The following is a 20,835-nucleotide window of genomic DNA, read 5'->3' as shown; positions in this document are numbered from 1 at the left end:
TGCCCTGCATGCCATATGGCCAATCCAGCTATGGCTGTGGCTTTAAACACGTGACTGGCAGCCTTTTAAAAAAATCGCTCCCATGGCTGTAACTACCATTGAGCACACAGAGGTCAGGTCCTCTGTATTTTTTCAAATTCATCTTTGATGAAAATATAGATATATGATCAACAATGATAAATTCAGTATATGCCACCCCCATCTATCCTCAAGGCAGTGAATAATGAAAACAAACGTATTAAGAGTTTGACTGTGGTGTTTGAAGCATTCTAAATGTACAGTATGCAGTAGCACACAGTATTTGACCTCAGTATTTGAAAATATCAAGTTACGGCCCTGATCGCTCCCCCTTTCACTTCCCCTCTTCATCATCTGGCTGCCTCCACCTTCTCTTCTGCTCCCTTTTCGTGTATCTGTCAAACCCATGGCACATCAATATCATATTTCCCCACCATGCTGTTTCTCCCCAGTTGACTTTTCATCTCCTTGGTACCCTCTCTCCTTCCCTTCCCTTCCCACCCTATAACCCCACTGTAATCAATAAAAGCATGACAGTACTGTATGTGAGGAAGACAGGGAACTATGCTGCCCTACTAAGGCAAATGACAGTAACTCACCAGAGTGTGAAACTGAGAAAAATGATGTTAAAGTTATCTTAAAAGAAATGAATGTCACCACAATCTGGTTATGTAATTTTCACAGTTTGTACATGCCTGCCTACAACTATTCATCAAAAATAATTTCACAAACAGTTGACCTTTAACTCTTTTCTGGTCACGGTCAAAAGCCTTGGAGGCATCAATGAAACATTAAAACACTTGAATTTTTAGATCTGTATAAGTTCACTATCTCATTTAGAGCATAAATACACATATCTGTGCCATGCTTTGGTTTGAATCCAAACTGATTATCATGAGAAGAGATATACACATTCACTCTGTCAAGGAGGATTCTTTCCATCACTTTGGACAATATACTGGCCAGCGCAATGGGTCGATAATTGTCCAGGTAGCCAACTTTTCCAGTTTTATCCTTTATGACTGGAACAAGAAAAATGGATAGCATGGAGTCTGGGAATATGCCATGAGTCATTAGTCCTGTGAAATCAATGTTAATGTTGTTTGTTTACTTAAAGGGACACTGTGTGAAATTTGTAGTTGTTTATTTCCAGAATTCGTGTTGCCCATTCACTAATGTTACCTTTTTCATGAATACTTACCACCACCATCAAATTCTAAGTATTCATTATGACTGGAAAAATTGCACTTTTCATACATGAAAAGTGGTATCTTCTCCATGGTCTGCCATTTTGGATTTCCAAAAATAGCCATTTTCAGCTGCAAAAATGACTCTACTTGGACCGTACTAGAAAATATTTGTTTATTAATTATAAAACTTTCATGTGAAGATCAAATTTGTCAATTGGCAGCCCAGTTTCAATGAGCAGCATAGTTGCAGTACCTTTTTTGACCATTTCCTGCACAGTGTACCTTTAACAAACACGAGATGAATGTTTTGGTTTGCATAACATTATATATCTGCCAGTCAAACTTTGAAATCTTTTAATGACATTTCAATGAAATATACATTTATGAACTACATTTTCATTTAATTTTCGATGAGGTTTGTAGCTAAGTACTTCATCAGGCCTCCAGCACAAGAGCTGTGCAGCCATGCCACACTGGCATAGCGCTAGCCAGGCGACACCATCCTATGTATCCCACCCATTTTGGCTCCGCACATCGTCTGGCAAGAGTGGTGACTTAAGGTCAGATTAGACTTCTGCAACTGCGCTCGTCAAAAGTCGCGTGGGAGTGGCCACGAACCAACATTGTATTCATGCATCTGCGAGTTCTGCGAGGTCCGAGGTCTCTTCGCGAGCCACATTTGAAATTGCGTAATTACTTTCACTACATTGTAAGCACTGCGGTCATTATTAAGCAATGTTGCTTTCTAGCCCGGTTAGCTAGGTATTTTCACACAAATTGCAAAGGCAATGCACTGGTATCATTAATTGACATACCCAGTCTGTTTTCACGAGCAGAAAATGCAAGCATGTAAAGACGATGTGTGTTTACATTCGGTGGAGGAAGCTACGGTAGTAAAACCGCAGCCATTGTGCCACAAGTGTTCAACTGATGCATTGTTTGTTATTTAGCTTGTAGCTTTGTGTATTTACACACATTTGCACACAAGGCATTAATATAGTTTTTAACAGAATACAGCTCTGCTCTCGCAAACTACTGGCATTGCGCTGCCACAAGAACAGAACAAGGAAGTAGCGAGACGACCAATCATAGCGCCTTTTTGTCTGCGTCCTCCGCGTCCGTCCGACGGATAGTTAGAATTTTTTGGAGGCGCTCGACGACGGGCGCAGAGCTTCTGCGCAGGGGCGTGGACTCGCACAGACAGAAGACGGACGGACGCAGAGGCTATGCGTCCGAAGCATAAATCTAGCTTTAGAACTCCCGCGCGAAGTCCGTTACTGATTGGTTAAGGTAACTATATTCACACTTTTTTTTTAATTTGTATGCTTTTGCGATGCTATATCGTAACAGTCATGCTAATAAAGCGCAATATGGGTTTTAATTTGAATTCGGAACTCCAATGAATTTAAATTACAGCGTAAGATCAGACCATCTCCCACCCTCCACGGAGACGGATTCCTCTTGGTTTTTGCCAGACTGTTTGACGGAGTCAACAGTGGCTTTCGCCCAGGCTAGCATAGTGCCACCAGCAGGCCAAAAAAAGAACAGATGTGTTCAACACAGTGGCTCAACCACTTTTATGGGGCACATGCAGCCTACGTGTATCTGTCCTTTCCTCTCTCATACACACACAGGCAAGGTGAATATTTACACTTCTGGGAGCAGGGCAAAGCACACAGTACATTAAAATTATTTTCTGCTACCCAGAATTCCTAGCGAGAAGAAATACTGGAGGAAGAACAAGGTTTACAAGAGCACAGTGCTTCAGTGTGCACCCTGCATCTAACTAATGACCAGAGTAATGACAAGGGAGAGAAGGAAAGAGAGAAAACCAGAGAAGAAGAAAGTGAAAGAGAGAAAGAGAGATTGGGTTAAGTTTTGAAAGTGCACAAGAAATTCAAATCACTATGAAACATCTTAACTGAGTGCCATGACTTCATTATTGCCAGTATAATAAATAGATAGACAATGATGGTATATAAGGATGCAGCACTTTTCGTTTCACCTGTACAATGACAATAAAGACAGTCATTCATTCATTCATTCATTCATTCATTCATTCATTCATTCATTCATAAGTGATAACAGTTCATCTCTGCTATTTCATGTCTTGTTTGTGAGTGTTTTTGTATGTCATTTGTCTCCATTATACAGTAGGCCTAATAAAACGCATAGCTGGAGGTTTATATATTTTTCACACCACAGTAGCAAAAAGTGCTGAAATGAATAATGGGGAGTTGAAAGGAAAGAAAGTGTTATCTTATTATATATTCGCTACTTCCATTTGGAGCTTCACAGCATCTCAGTTGAAACTCGAGTCGCATCGTGCTCCCTTTACTTACTTATTAGAGTGTTTCTTTTCACAATGCATGCACCTGTATGTCAACATAATTTAAAGACTCTTCACAAATTCTGGGCAAAGTTTTGTTAGGCAACATCTGTTATGTAACACTATGATAAATGGACCAAAAAGGTCCGTCTGCACAAAACACAGTGAATGTGATTTAAAAGGAACACGTATGCACGCACGCTCGCTCTCTCGCTCGCACACACGCACGCACGCACACACACAACTTACATTACACAATCTTAACCCTTATGTTGTGTTCGGGTCATTTTTGACCCGTTTTCAAGTTTTAGTGTGAAAAAAAACACACTTTCCTTTATTTTCTTGGAATAAGGCTTCATCTAATCCTCAGTCACAATCATTTCAACACAAAAAAATATGTTTTATCATTTTAGTAAATTTTAAAGGTCCAAAAAAAAAAAAGTTACATTTGTGGTGTTCGGGGGTCAAAATTGACCCGGTATAGATTTTTGGTTGTTGTATGCATTTCTGAAAAGCTGTTGGTTGCCCTTTGTCTTCAGTTTGGTGATTTATGTTGAGGAAAATATATTTGTCGCCTGAACTTTTGTTTTTGCCAGCTTCTTGATATTAAAAATCCAATATGGCCGCCGGACAGTCCCATACACTACAATATGTCATATCTCCTGTTGTGAAAGGAGTACAGATGTATTTCTGGTGTCTACTCATATGTTTTCATGGTCAGGGAATTCATTTCTGCATTATATAATGAGATTTTTTGCACATTTGTTTGCAAAATACATTTTTGCACATTATTTTTTCCAAAAAACGTATCAAAAATTCATAATGGCACCCAAACCTGTATAACTGGTCTTATACTTTCCATAAAGTTGATGTGGCAATGACATAATGGTCCATGTTCATGGCATAGGGGATTCAGATGAATAGTGTGACTTTTTTTCATGTTCATTGAGGTGTTCATTTCCAATACCTTTGCATTAGATTGGCGGAATAGCTGTGACTCTGACAGAATTGTTATTTTGTATATTTACCACACTAAAATCATATAAATATCGAAAAACACCAAGTCAACATATTTAAACATTAATTTTATGCACTGAACAACTGATTTAGTTGACATTTGGTGTTTATCCTGCTATAAATCTCTTTGGGTTGGTTTGGACCCGAACACCACAAATGCCACTCTTGATGATATTTTTTAATATTAGAGAAAAACTAATAAAATAAATTTGGGGGTTGTTGTACTCTCATATCAGCTGTAATACATGGACAACATAATCACTAATTGTATCACTTTGGGAGGTATTAATAGTGAATTTATGCAGATTTTGATAGTTTTGGTCATCAAAAACGATTTGCATAATGTAAGATAAAAGATCTTCAAAAAGATGAATACATCAGTAATATTTCCATGGATATGAATACATACCAAGTTAGCCATGAGATGAAAAACAATATTTGATGATAACTAGTGTTTTTAGGTATTTTATAGCTGAGTTTTGTTATCACGGGTCAAAAATGACCCGAACACCACAGGTGTATGCAGCTTACGAACACAACACAAGGGTTAATTATGCCCTTTTACTGTACGTATCCCTTGCCATATCACAAATGTATGTACAAAACAGATCACATGTGAGCAATGTGTTCTTATCTCCATGATTTATATAATTCTAAACATCAATGTGTGATAACACAGTCCTAAGGCTGGCGATATGCATGATGTGGGCCTCAAATTGAGCATGCAGCCATGTGCGCCCAAGTGAACATACTTGCTTCAGAACAACCGGAGCACTTTGCAATATACTGGAGGTATCATCTTAAAGATGTAATGGCAGGTAGCAATTTACAAACATATTGCTAAATGCAGCATGACAGAGAACATATCCAGATTACCCTTTGTTGAAACAGACAAGGATGACTGGAGAAATCATCCATTTCTTTCTTCATCCTGAAGTAATATGGAACAATGGACAAATTGTGGTTCTCAAGTGTGTCCATAAAGCAAGTGGATTTGAGGAAATTAGTTACAGGCTCCATTGGCCTCTAGGGTGCTTGTCATTAATGCAAAATATGTAGTTAAATAAAGTATGACATTTTTCCATTAATATTGATGGACTACTAAAATAATGATATATATATATATATATAGAGAGAGAGAGAGAGAGAGAGAGAGAGAGAGAGAGAGAGAGAGAGAGAGAGAGAGAGAGAGAGAGAGAGAGAGAGAGAGAGAGAGGATGAAAAGAGAGAGTGGCTTTTTGAAGACATTCCTCAGTGGGATTTTACCTGGATTTCTAGTTGTGATGATTATCTAATTATCCTTTTAAAACAGAGTTTAGGCTACCAAGATAGTTTATAGCCACTTAAAACCAACTTTATTCCAATCTGATGGCACCTACTGTAGCTGTCATTTATTTGCTTTAATGGATAAATATGCACGCTAATGGGAGATTTTATCCACAACCAGGCAGCTAAACCAAACGTCAATGGAAAACGGCAATGGATGAGCCCACACTGGGAATGATTTGAAAGGGTTAATTGCACAACAGGTACTACTTATCAAACTCCATAATTTTAAAGGGTGTAATAGTAAGGAATTGAGCAGAATAAATGGTCCAATTTGCCACTGTTTCTATTGTTTCACCCAACTGCCATTGGCACAAGTACAATGATTATTCCAGCAGGTACCAAATCATACGGGTAAGTTTAATAATAATTTCAGAAACACTGCTTCTGCACTTCGATTTTTAAATGGTTTCTCACACATCATTTGCTCTTCTACTTTTCTCTGAGCACTGAGGAGAGACTAAAATAGTCAATGCTTAATTTCCCTTAGCAAACTGACCTTCACCACTGACCTTTCGCAACATATATCACGTCTCTCTCTCTTTGCCTCTCTCTCTCTCTCTCTCTGATGCACAACTTTCTCCCTGACATGTAAAGCTACCTACAGAGACTGACTGCCTTACCGGGCGAATACACCGGCTGCGACGAGATTCAAGCGACAGAGATTCGCTTCTGTGCAGCAAGAACGATACGAGCGATTGAAGCAGAGTGAAGGCATTCAAACAATCTCATTGGCTGTGGCGGCTGTTGCCGAACCGCGTTATAGCTAATTTGCATAATATTCCCAGGAGTTCAACTACAAACTAAGCTCGCGTTGCGCAAATCGCCTCTCTCCCAAATCACTTTTGTCGCGTGACTCAATACAGTCAATTCCTTCCGTCGCGCGCCTCACTCAGGTCGCGGCCGATGTATTTCTGCGGTTACCCTGCTCTTCATATTTTCTGCATGCAGCACTTAAGCTGGAGGAAACCCGACAGTGATACTTTTCGTTTTACAGTTTGCATTTGTGTTGAAGGGTTTGTACAGAGAGGGTTTTTAAAAATAATATGCCTATTGTGTCTTCTATGAATGCTGTGACAATGCAATTATATTTCTTGGTTTTATGCAAACCCTCCCTTCTCTCTGTGACACTCAACCCCACCCCCCAAAGAAAAATCCCCAGTTTTGGAGCTCCTGCCTTACACCATGCCATAGATTTTATTATTTTCAGACTAGTCTAGTCTAGTCTAGTCTAGTGACCAGCAGTTAGAGCCACGTCCCGGCCGGGCCACACAATGGCATATTAAGCATGCACCTTCCCTGGTTTAGCAGCTCCCCTGACTGACAGGCCCTGGCCACAACCACTACACAGCAGCAGCAGCAGCAGCAGCAGCCATGGAAATAAATATCATCATTCATATGGCAGTACACAGCTCCCATTTATTTCCATTAGCAGAAATATGTACTTATCATATTTCAAAGTCAAATTCAATCAGCCGGGATAGAAGCGAGGGATGAACATGGTTCATGATGTGTATAGGATCTCCACAGGCGCGTCGAAATGGCACGGCCAAAAACAAATTGCACTAAAGCGTGACCCAGATGATGAAGCCATAGGCACAGGAAATAAAGTAAGTGGACACATGCATTGATGCATTGATTAATGTGCATTGTCCTAATTGAATGAATGACTGAATATTTTATTTGTCCTAGTGTTCCGGTATATTTGGGCCCTGTTATGGTAAAAAAAAAAAAATGGGGGGGGGCATTGCAGGAATGTTCCGGTATATGGGGTGGGGGGTGGTGGGGGAGGCTTGTTGTGGTAAAGTTTGGGAACCCCTGGTATAACCCAACACATACTGCTGGAAATTGAGGTAATGCATTGTGACATGCCACGGAGGTGGGAATGGGATTGGACATACATTGCATTTGGACTGCTTGGATTCATTGAGATATTACAGTAGGCCACATAATGATGAGGCAATGACATAATGACACAAGACAGGAACAAAATGAAACCCATAAGCAAACACAATAAAAACAGAGAGTGTGTGTGTGTGTGTGTGTGTGTGTGTGTGTGTGTGTGTGTGTGTGTGTGTGTGTGTGTGTGTGTGTGTGTGTGTGTGTGTGTGTGTGTGTGTGTGAGTGTGTGTGTGTGTGTGTGTGTGTGTGTGTGTGTGTGTGTGTGTGTGTGTGTGTGTGTGTGAGAGAGAGAGAGATACAGTATGTCATAGGCGCGTGTGTGTGTGTGTGTGTGTGTGTGTGTGTGTGTGTGTGTGTGTGTGTGTGTGTGTGTGTGTGTGTGTGTGTGTGTGTGTGTGTGTGTGTGTGTGTGTGTGTCCATCTGAGAGCAGGAGAGAGAAATGCATGTTAACGTGTATGTGTGTGTGCACGTACGTGTGTTGTGTGTGCATTTTTACAGTACATTCACATTTTGTCCGCACGTTAGTTTGTATCCAGAGTCATGCAGAGTCATGAGCCTACTTTAAGAATACAATTCAAGATCCATATAGATAGTGTACTGCCCTGTATCACAGCATTTGCTTGCTCTCGCCCAAGGAATGATGTAAACTGGATGAATCACCACCATCGTATAATCGATTGCCAGGAGTAGGGTATGTGTATAGATCAGTGCGGAACAGTGGAAGTGAGCCTGAACCATTTAAATGCTACTGGGAATCTCGCCCAATAACTCAGGTTTGTTAACCTGTTTCAGGTCGCGACTCCTGACTCCATGACCATGAAATTACGGCCAGAAGGCGACACATGGCTCCAGTAGACAATGGGCATGAAATGTTCTTTAATTTCCTACATCCATCTCATGGACAGGCAGGCTGTTTCCTCCCTGTCTCTTTCTTCAAGCATCTCTCCTTCTGTTTGCCATAATGGAGGCTGCCATGGCCTCGTAATTCATCCTCATACGCAGTCTGGTTCTCTGTCCCGATGTCGCCCTGGGCCACCCAATCTTTTGCGCAAATAGGCTTTGTCATAGTAAATAATGTCACCCGACGTAATCTTGTAATTTGTTTGGTTCTAGCCCCATTTCAGGCATAATACCCTTTCCAGCCCCAAGTCCTGCACTCCTGACAGGAGCAGAAGTATGCAAAGGGTGGCTGCTGCTGATTGACTTCCTAATTCCTCGCTCCTCTCTCTCACCTAACTTTTTCTACCCTGTGTGTATGTGTGCGTGTGCGTGTGCGTGTGTGCGTGTGTGCGTGTGTAAAATATCGCTTTTGTGGATTGTTGTCAATCCCGCAATCTGCAATTCAGAGAGCAGATGGATGCTCAAAGGAAGGAAAAGTAGCTATCAGACAAACAATAAAATACAGCCCAACAAAAAAAAAACCCTGGGGTCCGTTTCTCGATTCTTGTCGTTGCTACCCGTCTTAAGACCGTCTTAAGACCGTTTTACCGTTCCCTTGGATTTAGTGGTGAGCGTCGCTGTCGAGAGAGAGTTGAGTCGCTCTTACGAAGGACTTTGCTAGCGACGATAGCAAAGACGCTTTCGAGAAACGGACCCCAGGAACAGTCAGTTCTTTGTTTTGGTATTGGAAGTCTCTCCTGAAAACTGGTAATCATGTGACTGTGGAATTCTAGATTATCGTGGAACTCTCAATTTTACAGTCATAGAACGCTTAGACATGCTGCTAGAAGCTTCCACTTTGCTCCAGCTGCCACCATGTACTCCCAGCCCCCTGCTTCATTACAGTGTACATTGATGGATGCTATCGAGCTGGACTCTATGGGTGTTTTTATAGGGAGGTGGAGACGAAAGAAATACTGCAAAGTAGCGCCCTGTTAGGCCTCAGCGGCCTGCCACAATAAGTCAATCCGGCAGCACAGCAGGCAGCAAACGGAGATTCTTGGAGAGAAATTAATCACCTGCAATAAACTGGTGGAAGCATGGTGGAAATAGTAGGCCTACTAGTGCTGGCAGTACAGTTAGTGGTAGTGATTGCATGTTTCTTTTTTTTCATTCCAGTACCCATTTTCTCAAAGTGACATTGTGAAAACAACCTGGCCTGATGATAAACTGCATTTGATGCGACACTTAATAAGTCTGAGCGATCGATGACTCAAGGGGAAAATGGCAGAATTGTTCTTCTCCACCAACCAAACAAGCACAAAACAAAAGCAGTGAAAAAAAAAACATTTGTATTTAATTTACCCCAGGGGAGTCATAACTCCTTCCCATCTCTTCCAAATCCATTCCATCCCATCTCAATAAATATAGAGAATAATAACAGATGACAAAAATGATCAAGAGAGAAAGATATGTACATGCTGCAAAAATAGAAATGAATCCAACTGAGAAAACAAGAAGCTTGTCAATGGTACCTGTTTGTCTGCATCGTGTCCAAGTCTTCTTGCCTGGTTATCACAAGACCTAATCACCAGTCAGATAAGGTCTAGAGACCTGCCTACTGTAAATACTGTAAATCCCATAGGGTGTGTGTGGTTTAAGATTGACGACGGCTGTTTATTGTGGCGTTACAAATGCATCTGGCATACGCAGCCATAGCCAGTCATGTCAGTTGTATCCATGGGCGATTCTAGACAGGGGGCAGGGTGGGCCAGGGCCCCTGTAGATTTCCTCCTGACCCCTGTTGTGGCCCCTGTGCTGGACAGCCAATGACCACAACATGATATACATTTTTTGTATATGCATAACGTGAAAAATGTATCTCTTTAGGCAACACTGGGCTTTGTCATGGAGGTATACAAAAAATTAGCAGCGAGATTGGCTAGCTGGCATACATTGCACTCTGTCTCTTGAAAATGTGACTAGGGCAACAAACATTGACAATTACACCACAGTATTTGTGATGTTAGCTTCCACATTATTGCCTGCCTATTCATAATTATTTGTGAGTGACAAAATCTAAAATGCTCAATCAAAATGACTCCCTGTTGTGTTGGCAGGCATCTGTGCTGCACCATCACTTTGGAAAACTTTAGGCACACATTCGTCCCCATATTGTGTTATTTTGCGTGCTGTTCTGTACTTTTCTGTAGTGTGCTGTTCTTCACTCAGCTACTGCTGCACCACCATCTGTGTCTCTGCTCATCATGAAGCTGTCAGAAAATATTCTGTTGCGTCTTTGCTAGTGGATTTTTGCCAATAATCAAAAAACTAGTCTCAATATTTTCATGTCACTGAGCTGACTTGATTGCTTTTCTCTCCCTAAACGACCTCCTGACTAAATACCTTGGTAATTATTTAAGTCTTTATTCAATTAATAAAGTCAAATTCAAATTAGATCAAGCTGTTTCACATAACAAATATCGTGATGTATAATTAATTCAAATATCCCCTTTCATCCTTAGAAATCTAAACATACTGCATGACATCATGAGAACATGGAGTATGTCTGGATTTCTACAAATATGTAGGGATATCTCAATTGATTAATTGTGTGGACCCCAGGAAGAGTGGCTAATATGTCTATCAGCTAATGGGGATCCTAATAAAATATCAAAATATCAAAAATTATACATTAATATTGTTGCTAATTCAACACTTAGAGTCAAAATAACACCCTCCTACTTGGTACTACTCAATGAAAAAAAATACTACTGATATGTAGCTGGGTGGGTGACTGAGTCAGCTATAAAGGATTTTAACCAACTAGGGTGGGCCTTGGTGTCTGAAGGGAAGTGGCTGTGAAATTGAGGGTATGGAGTCAGATACCTCAGCTAAAGCATGTTGTAATGATATGAGGATGAAGGAGGTCTTATCACTTCTCCTGAGCCATAGGCTTTATGAATTAGAGGTGAAATGGATCTCTTCAAATGTAGGTGATCTTTTTAAATGCAGGGCCATGTTTTGAGACAGATCTTGAAGGAAGTCTGTGAGAGTGTCTTGCTTTTTTCCAGAAACAGTACGGTACACATTCCATCTGTCTGTGTAACAGTGGGAGGTGAATATACACCCTGTGCTGACAAGACGCTCACAGTGTGAAGAGAGAAAGAATACCAGAGATAAATGGAGGCCAAGAATATGCACTCAAAGCCCTGCCTGCACTGTCCAACTAGACCACCCAAACAAGACAAAACAAACAAACAAACAAATCACAATGTGCAAAGCCCTTCTTCAAACATCACTTTATCTTTTTTTGTTTCGTACAAAAATATCTCATCTTTGAAAAAAAAACAGCTCAGAATTTTACATTTTGCAACGACCATGTAACTTTTAACTTATTAAATATATCTTTGTGTACATATATGCTTATAAAATATAGCAATTATGACAAAAAACTGCAGTTGTGATATGTGTGCACTATCAACAATTCCAAACTCTGGAGCTGATTGGCGATTTTCAGTCTCTTACAGTCTCTGTGTTGGCCACATCTCCCAGTTGAATACAGACTTAGACCACAAGAGACTCTGTCCCAGAAAGCAGGAGGACATGTTCAAACAAAACAGACACATAACAAAAAATAAACGAAACAATATTTGTAAATGTCTGTGGCAATCAAAGGCAATGAGAGTCTCAGATCATGCAAGACCTTCATAAAGGACTAATGGCTTTATTACAAAAATACTGATGATTGCTTTCTGTCTTCTCTGAAAAACTTGTAACATTATTTAATCAAATGAGGCAGCAAGATTAAAAATACAGAAGACTAAGAGAGAGAGAGGGAGAGAGAGAGATGCATTCTTTATCAAACCATAAATTCCTGACTTACACACACTATTAAACAATGACAAAGAATGGCTAACTGTCTGTATAGTCAGATGAAAGCGGCCAACACATCAGAGAAAATCTGTGAATGTGACATTTGTATTCTTAAAGCACTTCTAAGTGAATCCAGTAGTCTGAAACATTAGAGCAGGTTGCGGCACTTTATTATTGTTATTATCATTAGTACTACTGTTGTCATTTAATGTCGTGATATGAATGAACCAAAAAGTGGGCTAAAACATCTGTGCATACTAGCAAACATACGTAAAGGTCCAGTGGGAAATATTTGTATTAGTTCATTTCCAGAATTAACCATTCACCCCATTCACTGCCCATTTAGTAGCCTACATGTCATCTTTTTCATGAATATTATCTAACACAATCAATATTTTAGGCAGCATTTTGGCTTGAAAGTCATACATGAATTTCTCCTCTCCATGTCAATCCGCCATTTTGAAACCAGGCATAGATAGATATATTTTCCTGCAAATGTGGACAGGCCCGAAATTTAGTTTATTTACCTTATAAATATTCATGAAATAGATCAAATTTGTGAATGAGCAACATGTTTTAAAGAGATTACAACTGACATTAAAATTACACACTGGACCTTCAAGGTAAATTGCAAGGGCTTAATAATAATAATAATAATAATAATAATAATAATAATAATAATAATAATAATAATAATAATAATAATAGTGACATTGAGTGGGGAGCTACGAAGTATCCAGCCCTTTCCCCTCACCTACATCAAAAATCCTCTAAGAGTCGACTATCTGTCCCTTTTTTTTCAGGAGAAAACATGTAAAGCTGCTTGTGTACGTCAAAAGCGACCTACGCTACTCAAGGTCGCTTTAGTCGCCGACCCTGCATAGAGAAATAATGAATGCGGTTGCTCAGGTAGCGTAGGTCGTTCTTGGTGTACTGTACACATAGCTTAAGACTCCAGCCCTGTTCTCCTATCTCCTACAGAGACTCTACAGTCCTGGACACCGTTTCTCGAAAGCATTGTTGCTAACCAGTTAGCCACTTACTAGGTTTCCAATGGGAAATTGCATTGCAACAAAGTAAAGTTGCTAACTTAATTAGCAACAATGTTGTTGAAAAACGCACCCCTGGGGTCCGTATCTCGAAAGCGTCTTTGCTAACGACAGTAGCAACGTCCTTCGTAAGAGCGACTCAACTCTCTCTCGACAGCACGCTCACCACTAAATCCAAGGGAACGGTAAGACGGTCTTAAGACGGTCTTAAGACGGTTAGCAACGACAAGAATCGAGAAAGGGACCCCAGGTCCATTTCCTGTCTGTCTGTGCCTGTCTTTCCCCAGATAGTCAGCCAGACATGCAGCCACACTACCATCAAAATCTTCCAGGAATCGAATTCTCCAGGCTCTCAAAAAAGTTCCAGTTTAGTCCAGCCCGTGGATGCTCACTCACTTGCTCAATTGACTCACTCAGTCAGTCAGTCAGTGAGTCATTGACCAATAAAAACCTTTCGTCATAGGGGCCCCGGTGCCGCCACAAGGGTCGTCCAGAGTGTCCATAGGGGGGCCAGGGCCCAGAGGAGCGGGGAGAGGGGGAGGCGAACGCCCACCGGGGCCGCGTGGTCCGAGGTGCAGGAGCAGACCTCCAGGCCGTTCTCAGCGTGGTCGGCCTGCTGTGAGCCTCGTATCCGTGTGTCTGAGTGGTTGGACTCTGTGGCAGTCGGTGAGTCAGACTGCATCTCACTGCACACCAGCCAGTCCTTGGCGATGGAGCGCGGGTAGCCAGCCTCCACCTCCATGTCACTGCCCTCCACGCGCCAGTACTCCTTGCCTTTGAAGAAGTAGGAGGCACCTGGGGAATGGAGAGAACAAGAGACATTAATGAAGTTTGAAAACCTCAAAACTCACAGGCACACTCGTGCACGCTCACAGTTTTGAACAGACACTCAAACACAATCACACAGTCACACAAACACACATACGCAAAACTACGCACACACAAACACACACAATGTAGTAAACAAAAGAAGAAAGTAGGTGCCTTCTTCAAGCTTCTGTATAATAGAGATGACAACAACAGAGGTGAAATCAGAGGCGAGTGTGAAAGAGAATGAAAGTGAATTCAGACTTAATGCACAGTGAACATAACTAAATAAAACTGAGTAATGGTCTAAGCATGTGTGTGTGTGTGTGTGCGCGTGTGTGCGTGCGTGCGTGTGTGTGTGCGTGCGCACACGCGTTTGTGTGTGTTTGCGAGAGAGCGAGCAAGAGAGACAGAGACAGAGATGGAGAGAAAGTGACAGACAGTATGTGTGTGTGTGTGTGTGTGTGTGTGTGTGTGTGTGTGTGTGTGTGTGTGTGTGTGTGTGTGTGTGTGTGTGTGTGTGTGTGTGTGTGTGTGTGTGTGTGTGTGTGTGTGTGTGTGTGTGTGTGTGTGTGTGTGTGTGTACTCACCATCTGACCAGTGCATGGCATCGTCTAAGTGCATGGGTATGCCCTTCCAGAGGGCGCTGTCTTTGGGGTAGCCCTGGTCCATGCGTCTCAGGTGGTCGTCATAGCGCCAGTAGCTGCTGTCCTTGAAGAAGTAGGTCTTGTCATTATGGAGCCACACGAACACGGCATCCACACCCTCCATGGGCAGCCCAAAGTCACTGATGGGCCGCGGGTAGCCCTCCTCCACATTGTTGTCTTTGAACACCCAGTACTTCACCCCTGATGGAGGGAGGGAGGCAGAGAGAGAGGGGAAGGGAGAGGGGTGGAGGATGGAGACAGGGAGATTAATAGAGGTCATCCCTATGTTCCCCGGGTCCTATGTTTTTTCAAAAAAGGGTTCTATGTTCTCAGCTGCTTCCAAGTAGACTGCTGCCGCATGGCAAAGCGCAGTTTGTTGTTGTTGTTGTTGGTGGTGTTGTCCTGTGACAGGTTAGGTTTAGGGATACTTTTGGTCAGCATACAAATTTACAACTCAGAAACATTGCATTACTGACAGGTTAGGTTTAGGGATGGTTTTGGGAAGGGCACATTTAGAAAAATCGGAAACATTACTGACAGGTTAAGTTTAGGGATGGTTTTGGAAAAGGTTAGATACAATGCGGGGAACATAGAACCCTATTTTAGAAAAAGGGCCCTAAGTTCCCAGTCCCATACAAAGACTGGGGAACATGGGGAATATAGGACCCGGGGAACATAGGTACGTTCCCGATGAATATCATGAAGGGCACACAGAGAAAAGGGGGATGGGGTGAGATGGAAACAGATTGAGAGTGTGATGTGGAGAAAGAGAGAGGGGAAGAGTTAGTAAGAGCCAGTGTGCCTATACTGAGACAGATGAGATGTTTTGCAGATCTGAGAAAAGCAGTTCGGAGGCAGACACTCAAAATCTGTTTCCATAAATATTTAAAACTTCCCCTGCATTCGTGTCCTTCAACAAACTTCTCACAGGATTTTAAATAGATTCATAGAAAGAGTTCTCTATGATTGTAAGCTAATAATCTTTTTTGCTTTTATTCTTTACATGGCAGACTGCAATAGAATTTTTCCACTTCCAATTACCAATAACCCAGCCCCAGGATATTGGGGCAGTTTGTCATCCTGACAGCTGGTATTAATATATACAAGACTGAAGGGCTCCCGCAGGCCCATTGACCCACTATGCCACCAGCCTAGCCAGGCTACGCCCACCAAGTGACGCAACACCTTCGGTGTTGCTACTAGTCAGGTCAAGAGGAATGCAAATTATTTTCTGAGCTCCGCGGAACTCGGGAACTCCGAGTAAAGGCCCTGGGTAGAGGTATGTTCCAGGCAGTGACGTGGTTTAAGCAGAGACATTCTATTGGGACTAAGAAAACCTTTTCCGGTCTCGATCAGTAGCAAACCGGGGGAGGCGGGTTAAGCAGTTAACCACGTGGAAACCTTATTCGTTATCTTCTTTGTCAGACCAGAATCTCGGAGCAAGATTTGAAAGTCTATGATAATCAGGCTAGTGACAGACAACTGACTCCTTTACCTCAAGTAACGTCACCTCAAATGTTTATGTGGTGAAGTGAGGGAGTTTAAATGGGGGCTGTGAGGCCAAATGCAAAGATAGTCTAATGAGGTCTATGGTGGTAAGCTTACAAGATTGTTTTATGACTTGAATCTCAACGGTTCTAAAAACACTCCCTGAAATGAAGGGCCTCTAAAATGACTTCATGTAAGTTGTGCCCTTAAGTTTTACAAGAAGTTGATTGCCATATAACACTTGCAAGCTTATGCACTGGTTGGATTAAATGAATTGCATTCAGGCATCTGTTCTGGGTAACATCCTATTTTCTGGCTATGCATCCTGCTGGGCTTGTTTAAAAGACGCCCTTCCAGGGAGTTTGAGGGCACCTTTGAAGAAGATGATCTTGTGGTCCCTCCCCTAGCCTCTCTGTCAATCAGGTCACAGTGCCACATATTTGGTTGGTATTTTTGGTTAGGTCCATGAAGTTTTTTTTCCGGGGCTGGTCCGGGTTATTAAATAGACTGTGTGTGTGTGTGTGTGTGTGTATGTGTCCGTTGAAGAAGTTGGTTTGTGTTGGTGGTGTGTGTTTGTGGGCACCTTTGAAGAAGACGATCTTGTGGTCCCCTGGCCTCTCGTAGACGGCGTCCACACTGTCCAGGTTGGGGGGAAGACCCCTCCAGAAGCGGTGGATCTGGGCCGGACGCAGCGATACCAGGTGCTTCTCCCTAGTCAAACGCCAAAAATACTTTCCTGCAGGAGATTGGATGAGGAGCCAGAGTCATTATGTGCCATTAGGAGAGTTGTGTGTGTGTGTGTGTGTATGCGTGTGCGTGTGCGTGCGTGCGTGCGTGCGCGTGTGTTTGTCTGTGCGTGTGTGTGTGAGTGTGTGTGTGTGTGTGTGTGGGGGGCTGTTTATGACAGATGCAGCCAACCAGAACCCAGAAACAGCCTCCTGCCGTCCATCTTCCCATTACTCTCTCTCTCTTTAGACTCTCACTCTCTTCATCCTCCATCATCTGTATTCCTATTCTCTGTCTAATGGAACTGTGTACTGAGCAATCCATCATCACTCAGTTTCATTTTCATAATCAATTAGTTATCATTAGCATTCGCTCCCTGCCTCTCTTCCTACCCTCCCACGAATGCCTTAATGCTTTCAACTTCTTAATATTTGGTCTTGTTTTATCGCTCCCTTCTGCTGAGTATTATGAAGTTCCACTGTAAGTTGCTTCCTACCAGTAAGTGCATGACAAATTTTCTTTGAGAAATACAATTTCCATTCATTGCCTTTCATCATGAAAAAAACCCACTTTGCCACTGTTGGATCTATTCTATTTTATTCTATTCTATTCTACTATACTATTCTATTCTATTTTCACTTCAGTTTAACTGAGCGACACAAAGCACCAGCTAACATTGACAAGCAAGCCCCTGAAAAGAGATGGACTTGTCCAACTCTGATCTCAGATCGGTTATGGCAAATGACGGCAGGTCAGAAGTCTACTGCTGGATGCCGTAAGTCCATAAGTCCAGAGAGGGTGCCGTCTGTGCTTGACATCTCCCCCATCTCATACAAGGTATGTGCCCAGACATCAGGCAGTGAGGTGAGCTGACCTGACCTCTTTGGAGACAGGACTTAACCACTGAAGCCAGGCTGGACTATGCCTACTGAAGACTGCTACTGCTATGTCTCTGAGCTGCATTAATCGATTGCTTTCCTCCGTGCACCCTTCCTCTTCCCTCCTCTCTTCACCTTACCTCATTCCTCTCGTCCCAACTCCCTCGCCACCTCTCCATTCCACTCCTTTCCTTCTCTTGGGCCCACCTCCCCTTCTGCTCTCCACCTTTTCACTCTCCTCCTCTCTACTCTCCCCCTCTCCTCTCCTCCACCCCACTCTTCTGTGCTTATGTATGCTGTCTGGTCGGTTACCTTTGAAAAAGAAGGCCTCTCCTCGAATCTGCGCCACAGCATCAAAGTGAGTAGTGCAGCGGTTGGGCGCATCACGGGCTGGACTGGAAGGGAGAAGGAGAGAGGTGCCAATGAGACTTTGAAGAGGAGGCAGAGAGAGAGAGAGAGAGAGAGAGAGAGAGAGAGAGAGAGAGAGAGAGAGAGAGAGAAGAAAGAGAGAGAAGGACAGACATGAAGAAAGTTTGAATGGCCTTTGGTTTTGTGAGTAGTGTGCATATTGTATTGTCTGATCGCCAGCAATCCCATCTGCACTAGAAGTCTCAGTTCGGGCAATGTGGATGTGTGTGTTTGTGTGTGTGTGCGTGCAGGCGTGTGTGCATGCAAGCTCCAGCCTGTGAAGCAGTGGTTTTCATCATCTCCTGACCCAAAGGTGGAACTGTGAATTCAGCATCACGAAGAGAGAGAAAATTAATCTTCTTTAAAAACTTTGATCTTTATTTTAGCAAGGTGGTGATATTTTAATCATTAGGTTCAGACAAATTTTGAAAGTTTAAATAATGCAGGATTTTGTATCTACTACACCTGATCAATATTGTCTACTTTCACATAGTGGTGTTGCACTCCAGCACTTGACAAATGATGTGCTGGTGCTTCTCCTTTATAATATTTCAGCAAAGTCTGACAGTAAGTGTTTAGCTATGTATGTCTACCTTGAGAATGAATTTGCATTTGGAATCTTGTAATAGAATGTTTTTGCTCTCTACACTGTAAAACATTGCAAGCCAGTCAAATATAAAGTTCCCCTGCTTCCGTACCTTTGTAAGTTAACTCAACTTGAGGCTTTCTCAATTTGAGTTAACTTACAAGGTAGCAGGGAAATTTACTCTTTTACGTGCAACTGGCTGCAATGTTGAGGGACCCACCGGGAAATGCCAACTATGCCAGAGGGCCAGTCCATCCCTGTCAACCAGTGCAGGAGAAGGAGAAGTCAGAGGGTGTGGTAGGGTACCTATGCATGGGGGTTTGAAATTGTGATGGAAATGGAATCAAAGTGCAGAGTACCCTACTAGATGCAGACAGTTACTGTTGCATGCGTGCGTGCGTTACATGTTAATATTGATACTTACGGAACACTGGATCTGTTCTCGGGTAGGTCCAGAAGAACCGGGGGCTCAATGGACGGATCACCAGATGACACTGACACTGAATCTCGCACCCCTACCACACAAACAGCGAGGGCAGAGATTAAGACTAACACTAGGGATGCAAATTCTTGATGAATTCATTAATTGTTAGTTGATTGAGCTTACCAAATGATAAGCTGCACTTTTTTAATCTCAATGTTACCCGAAAAAAAAAGATCAAATATACAAATTTAAATGAAAAGTCGAGATAAAATGGTATTAATATTGCTATTCATATTATTTCATCCTAATGTGATTTAAATGTTCCCACTATTCCCTTATGACAATCAGAATGATTGTACATTGTCATGACTTAAATTACAACAGGAACGGTACTAATAGTAGGGTTGTCTCTATCCATACACCCTAACCTATGTATATTCAAGTTTTAAGCCTACTACCAGTCTTCCATGTACGTGGCCTTACCTAGGCTCAATATAAAGGTGTGTCTTTATTTCCGATGTTTGCAGTGAGGATGGACAGACAGACAAACAGACTTTGGTTGTATGTTGTGTTACTGATGGTCTCTTTCACACCTATACATACTCTCACTGCATTGACAAATGCAGAAGTGCAGGCACTTTGAGGGCGAGAATGTTGTCGTCTGCCCCCAATAGACACTGGGCCTTCCCGAGCACAGCATTGTGGATAATGTAGCTTCACAAAGTTCCAAGGCTGACTGACTCAGCAGAAAGGAAACAAAGGAGAAACCTTTCGAACAAGCCTCCCTTCACCCAGCGATTAAAACCTTTCGAACAAGCCTCCCTTCACCCAGCGATTCAAACATTCAGTTGAGACACCAAAATTGCTCTATGAACCTCCCGAGGACAGGAGCAGCTTACGTAAACCTTCTAGCCGATCACAAGCACTGTGGCAATGACATCTCACAGCCGCGTCCTCCTTTCACTTCAGACAAAAGGCACAGGAGGATAGCATACTAACCACCAAGGTAATAAAAAAGTAGCTGCTTTCTGCACAGCAGACAGACTGTGTCTCAGAGTCACACTCACGTACACACATGTACACCTGAACACAAACACACACACATCTTCACAACTTTTGCTGCGCAAACAAGGTCATAGAAAGGCAGCAACTGTATGCAGGCAGAAAGAGCAGAAAGACTTTGCTGTATGTTGCGTGCTGGCTGAAGACAACCATAGGGTGCAGTACACAGATACTGTACAGAGATACTGGAGACAACCATATGGTGCAATATACAGATACTGG

The 20,835-nt window shown here is 42.4% G+C and overlaps 1 protein-coding gene across 1 annotated transcript in view; it reads right to left on the bottom strand.

Annotated features, from left to right (window-relative positions):
• Nucleotides 1-12,021: 12,021 nt before the first annotated feature.
• Nucleotides 12,022-20,835, bottom strand: part of LOC134457832 (matrix metalloproteinase-17-like) — an 80,595-nt gene continuing 71,781 nt past the window's right edge. Inside the window, exons 6-10 of the mRNA XM_063209800.1 lie at nucleotides 19,552-19,642; nucleotides 18,446-18,528; nucleotides 17,113-17,265; nucleotides 14,985-15,242; nucleotides 12,022-14,382 (exon numbers count right to left, since the gene is read on the bottom strand). Of these exons, the coding sequence (XP_063065870.1) occupies nucleotides 14,045-14,382; nucleotides 14,985-15,242; nucleotides 17,113-17,265; nucleotides 18,446-18,528; nucleotides 19,552-19,642 (923 nt within the window). The 3' untranslated portion in view covers nucleotides 12,022-14,044. The remainder of the gene's footprint in view (nucleotides 14,383-14,984; nucleotides 15,243-17,112; nucleotides 17,266-18,445; nucleotides 18,529-19,551; nucleotides 19,643-20,835) is intronic.

This window comes from Engraulis encrasicolus, chromosome 11, assembly GCF_034702125.1.
Source record: "Engraulis encrasicolus isolate BLACKSEA-1 chromosome 11, IST_EnEncr_1.0, whole genome shotgun sequence".
In the NCBI taxonomy this organism is placed as follows: domain Eukaryota; kingdom Metazoa; phylum Chordata; class Actinopteri; order Clupeiformes; family Engraulidae; genus Engraulis; species Engraulis encrasicolus.
Note: the sequence above shows the minus strand (reverse complement) of the source record. Positions and strands in the feature narration are given on the sequence as shown.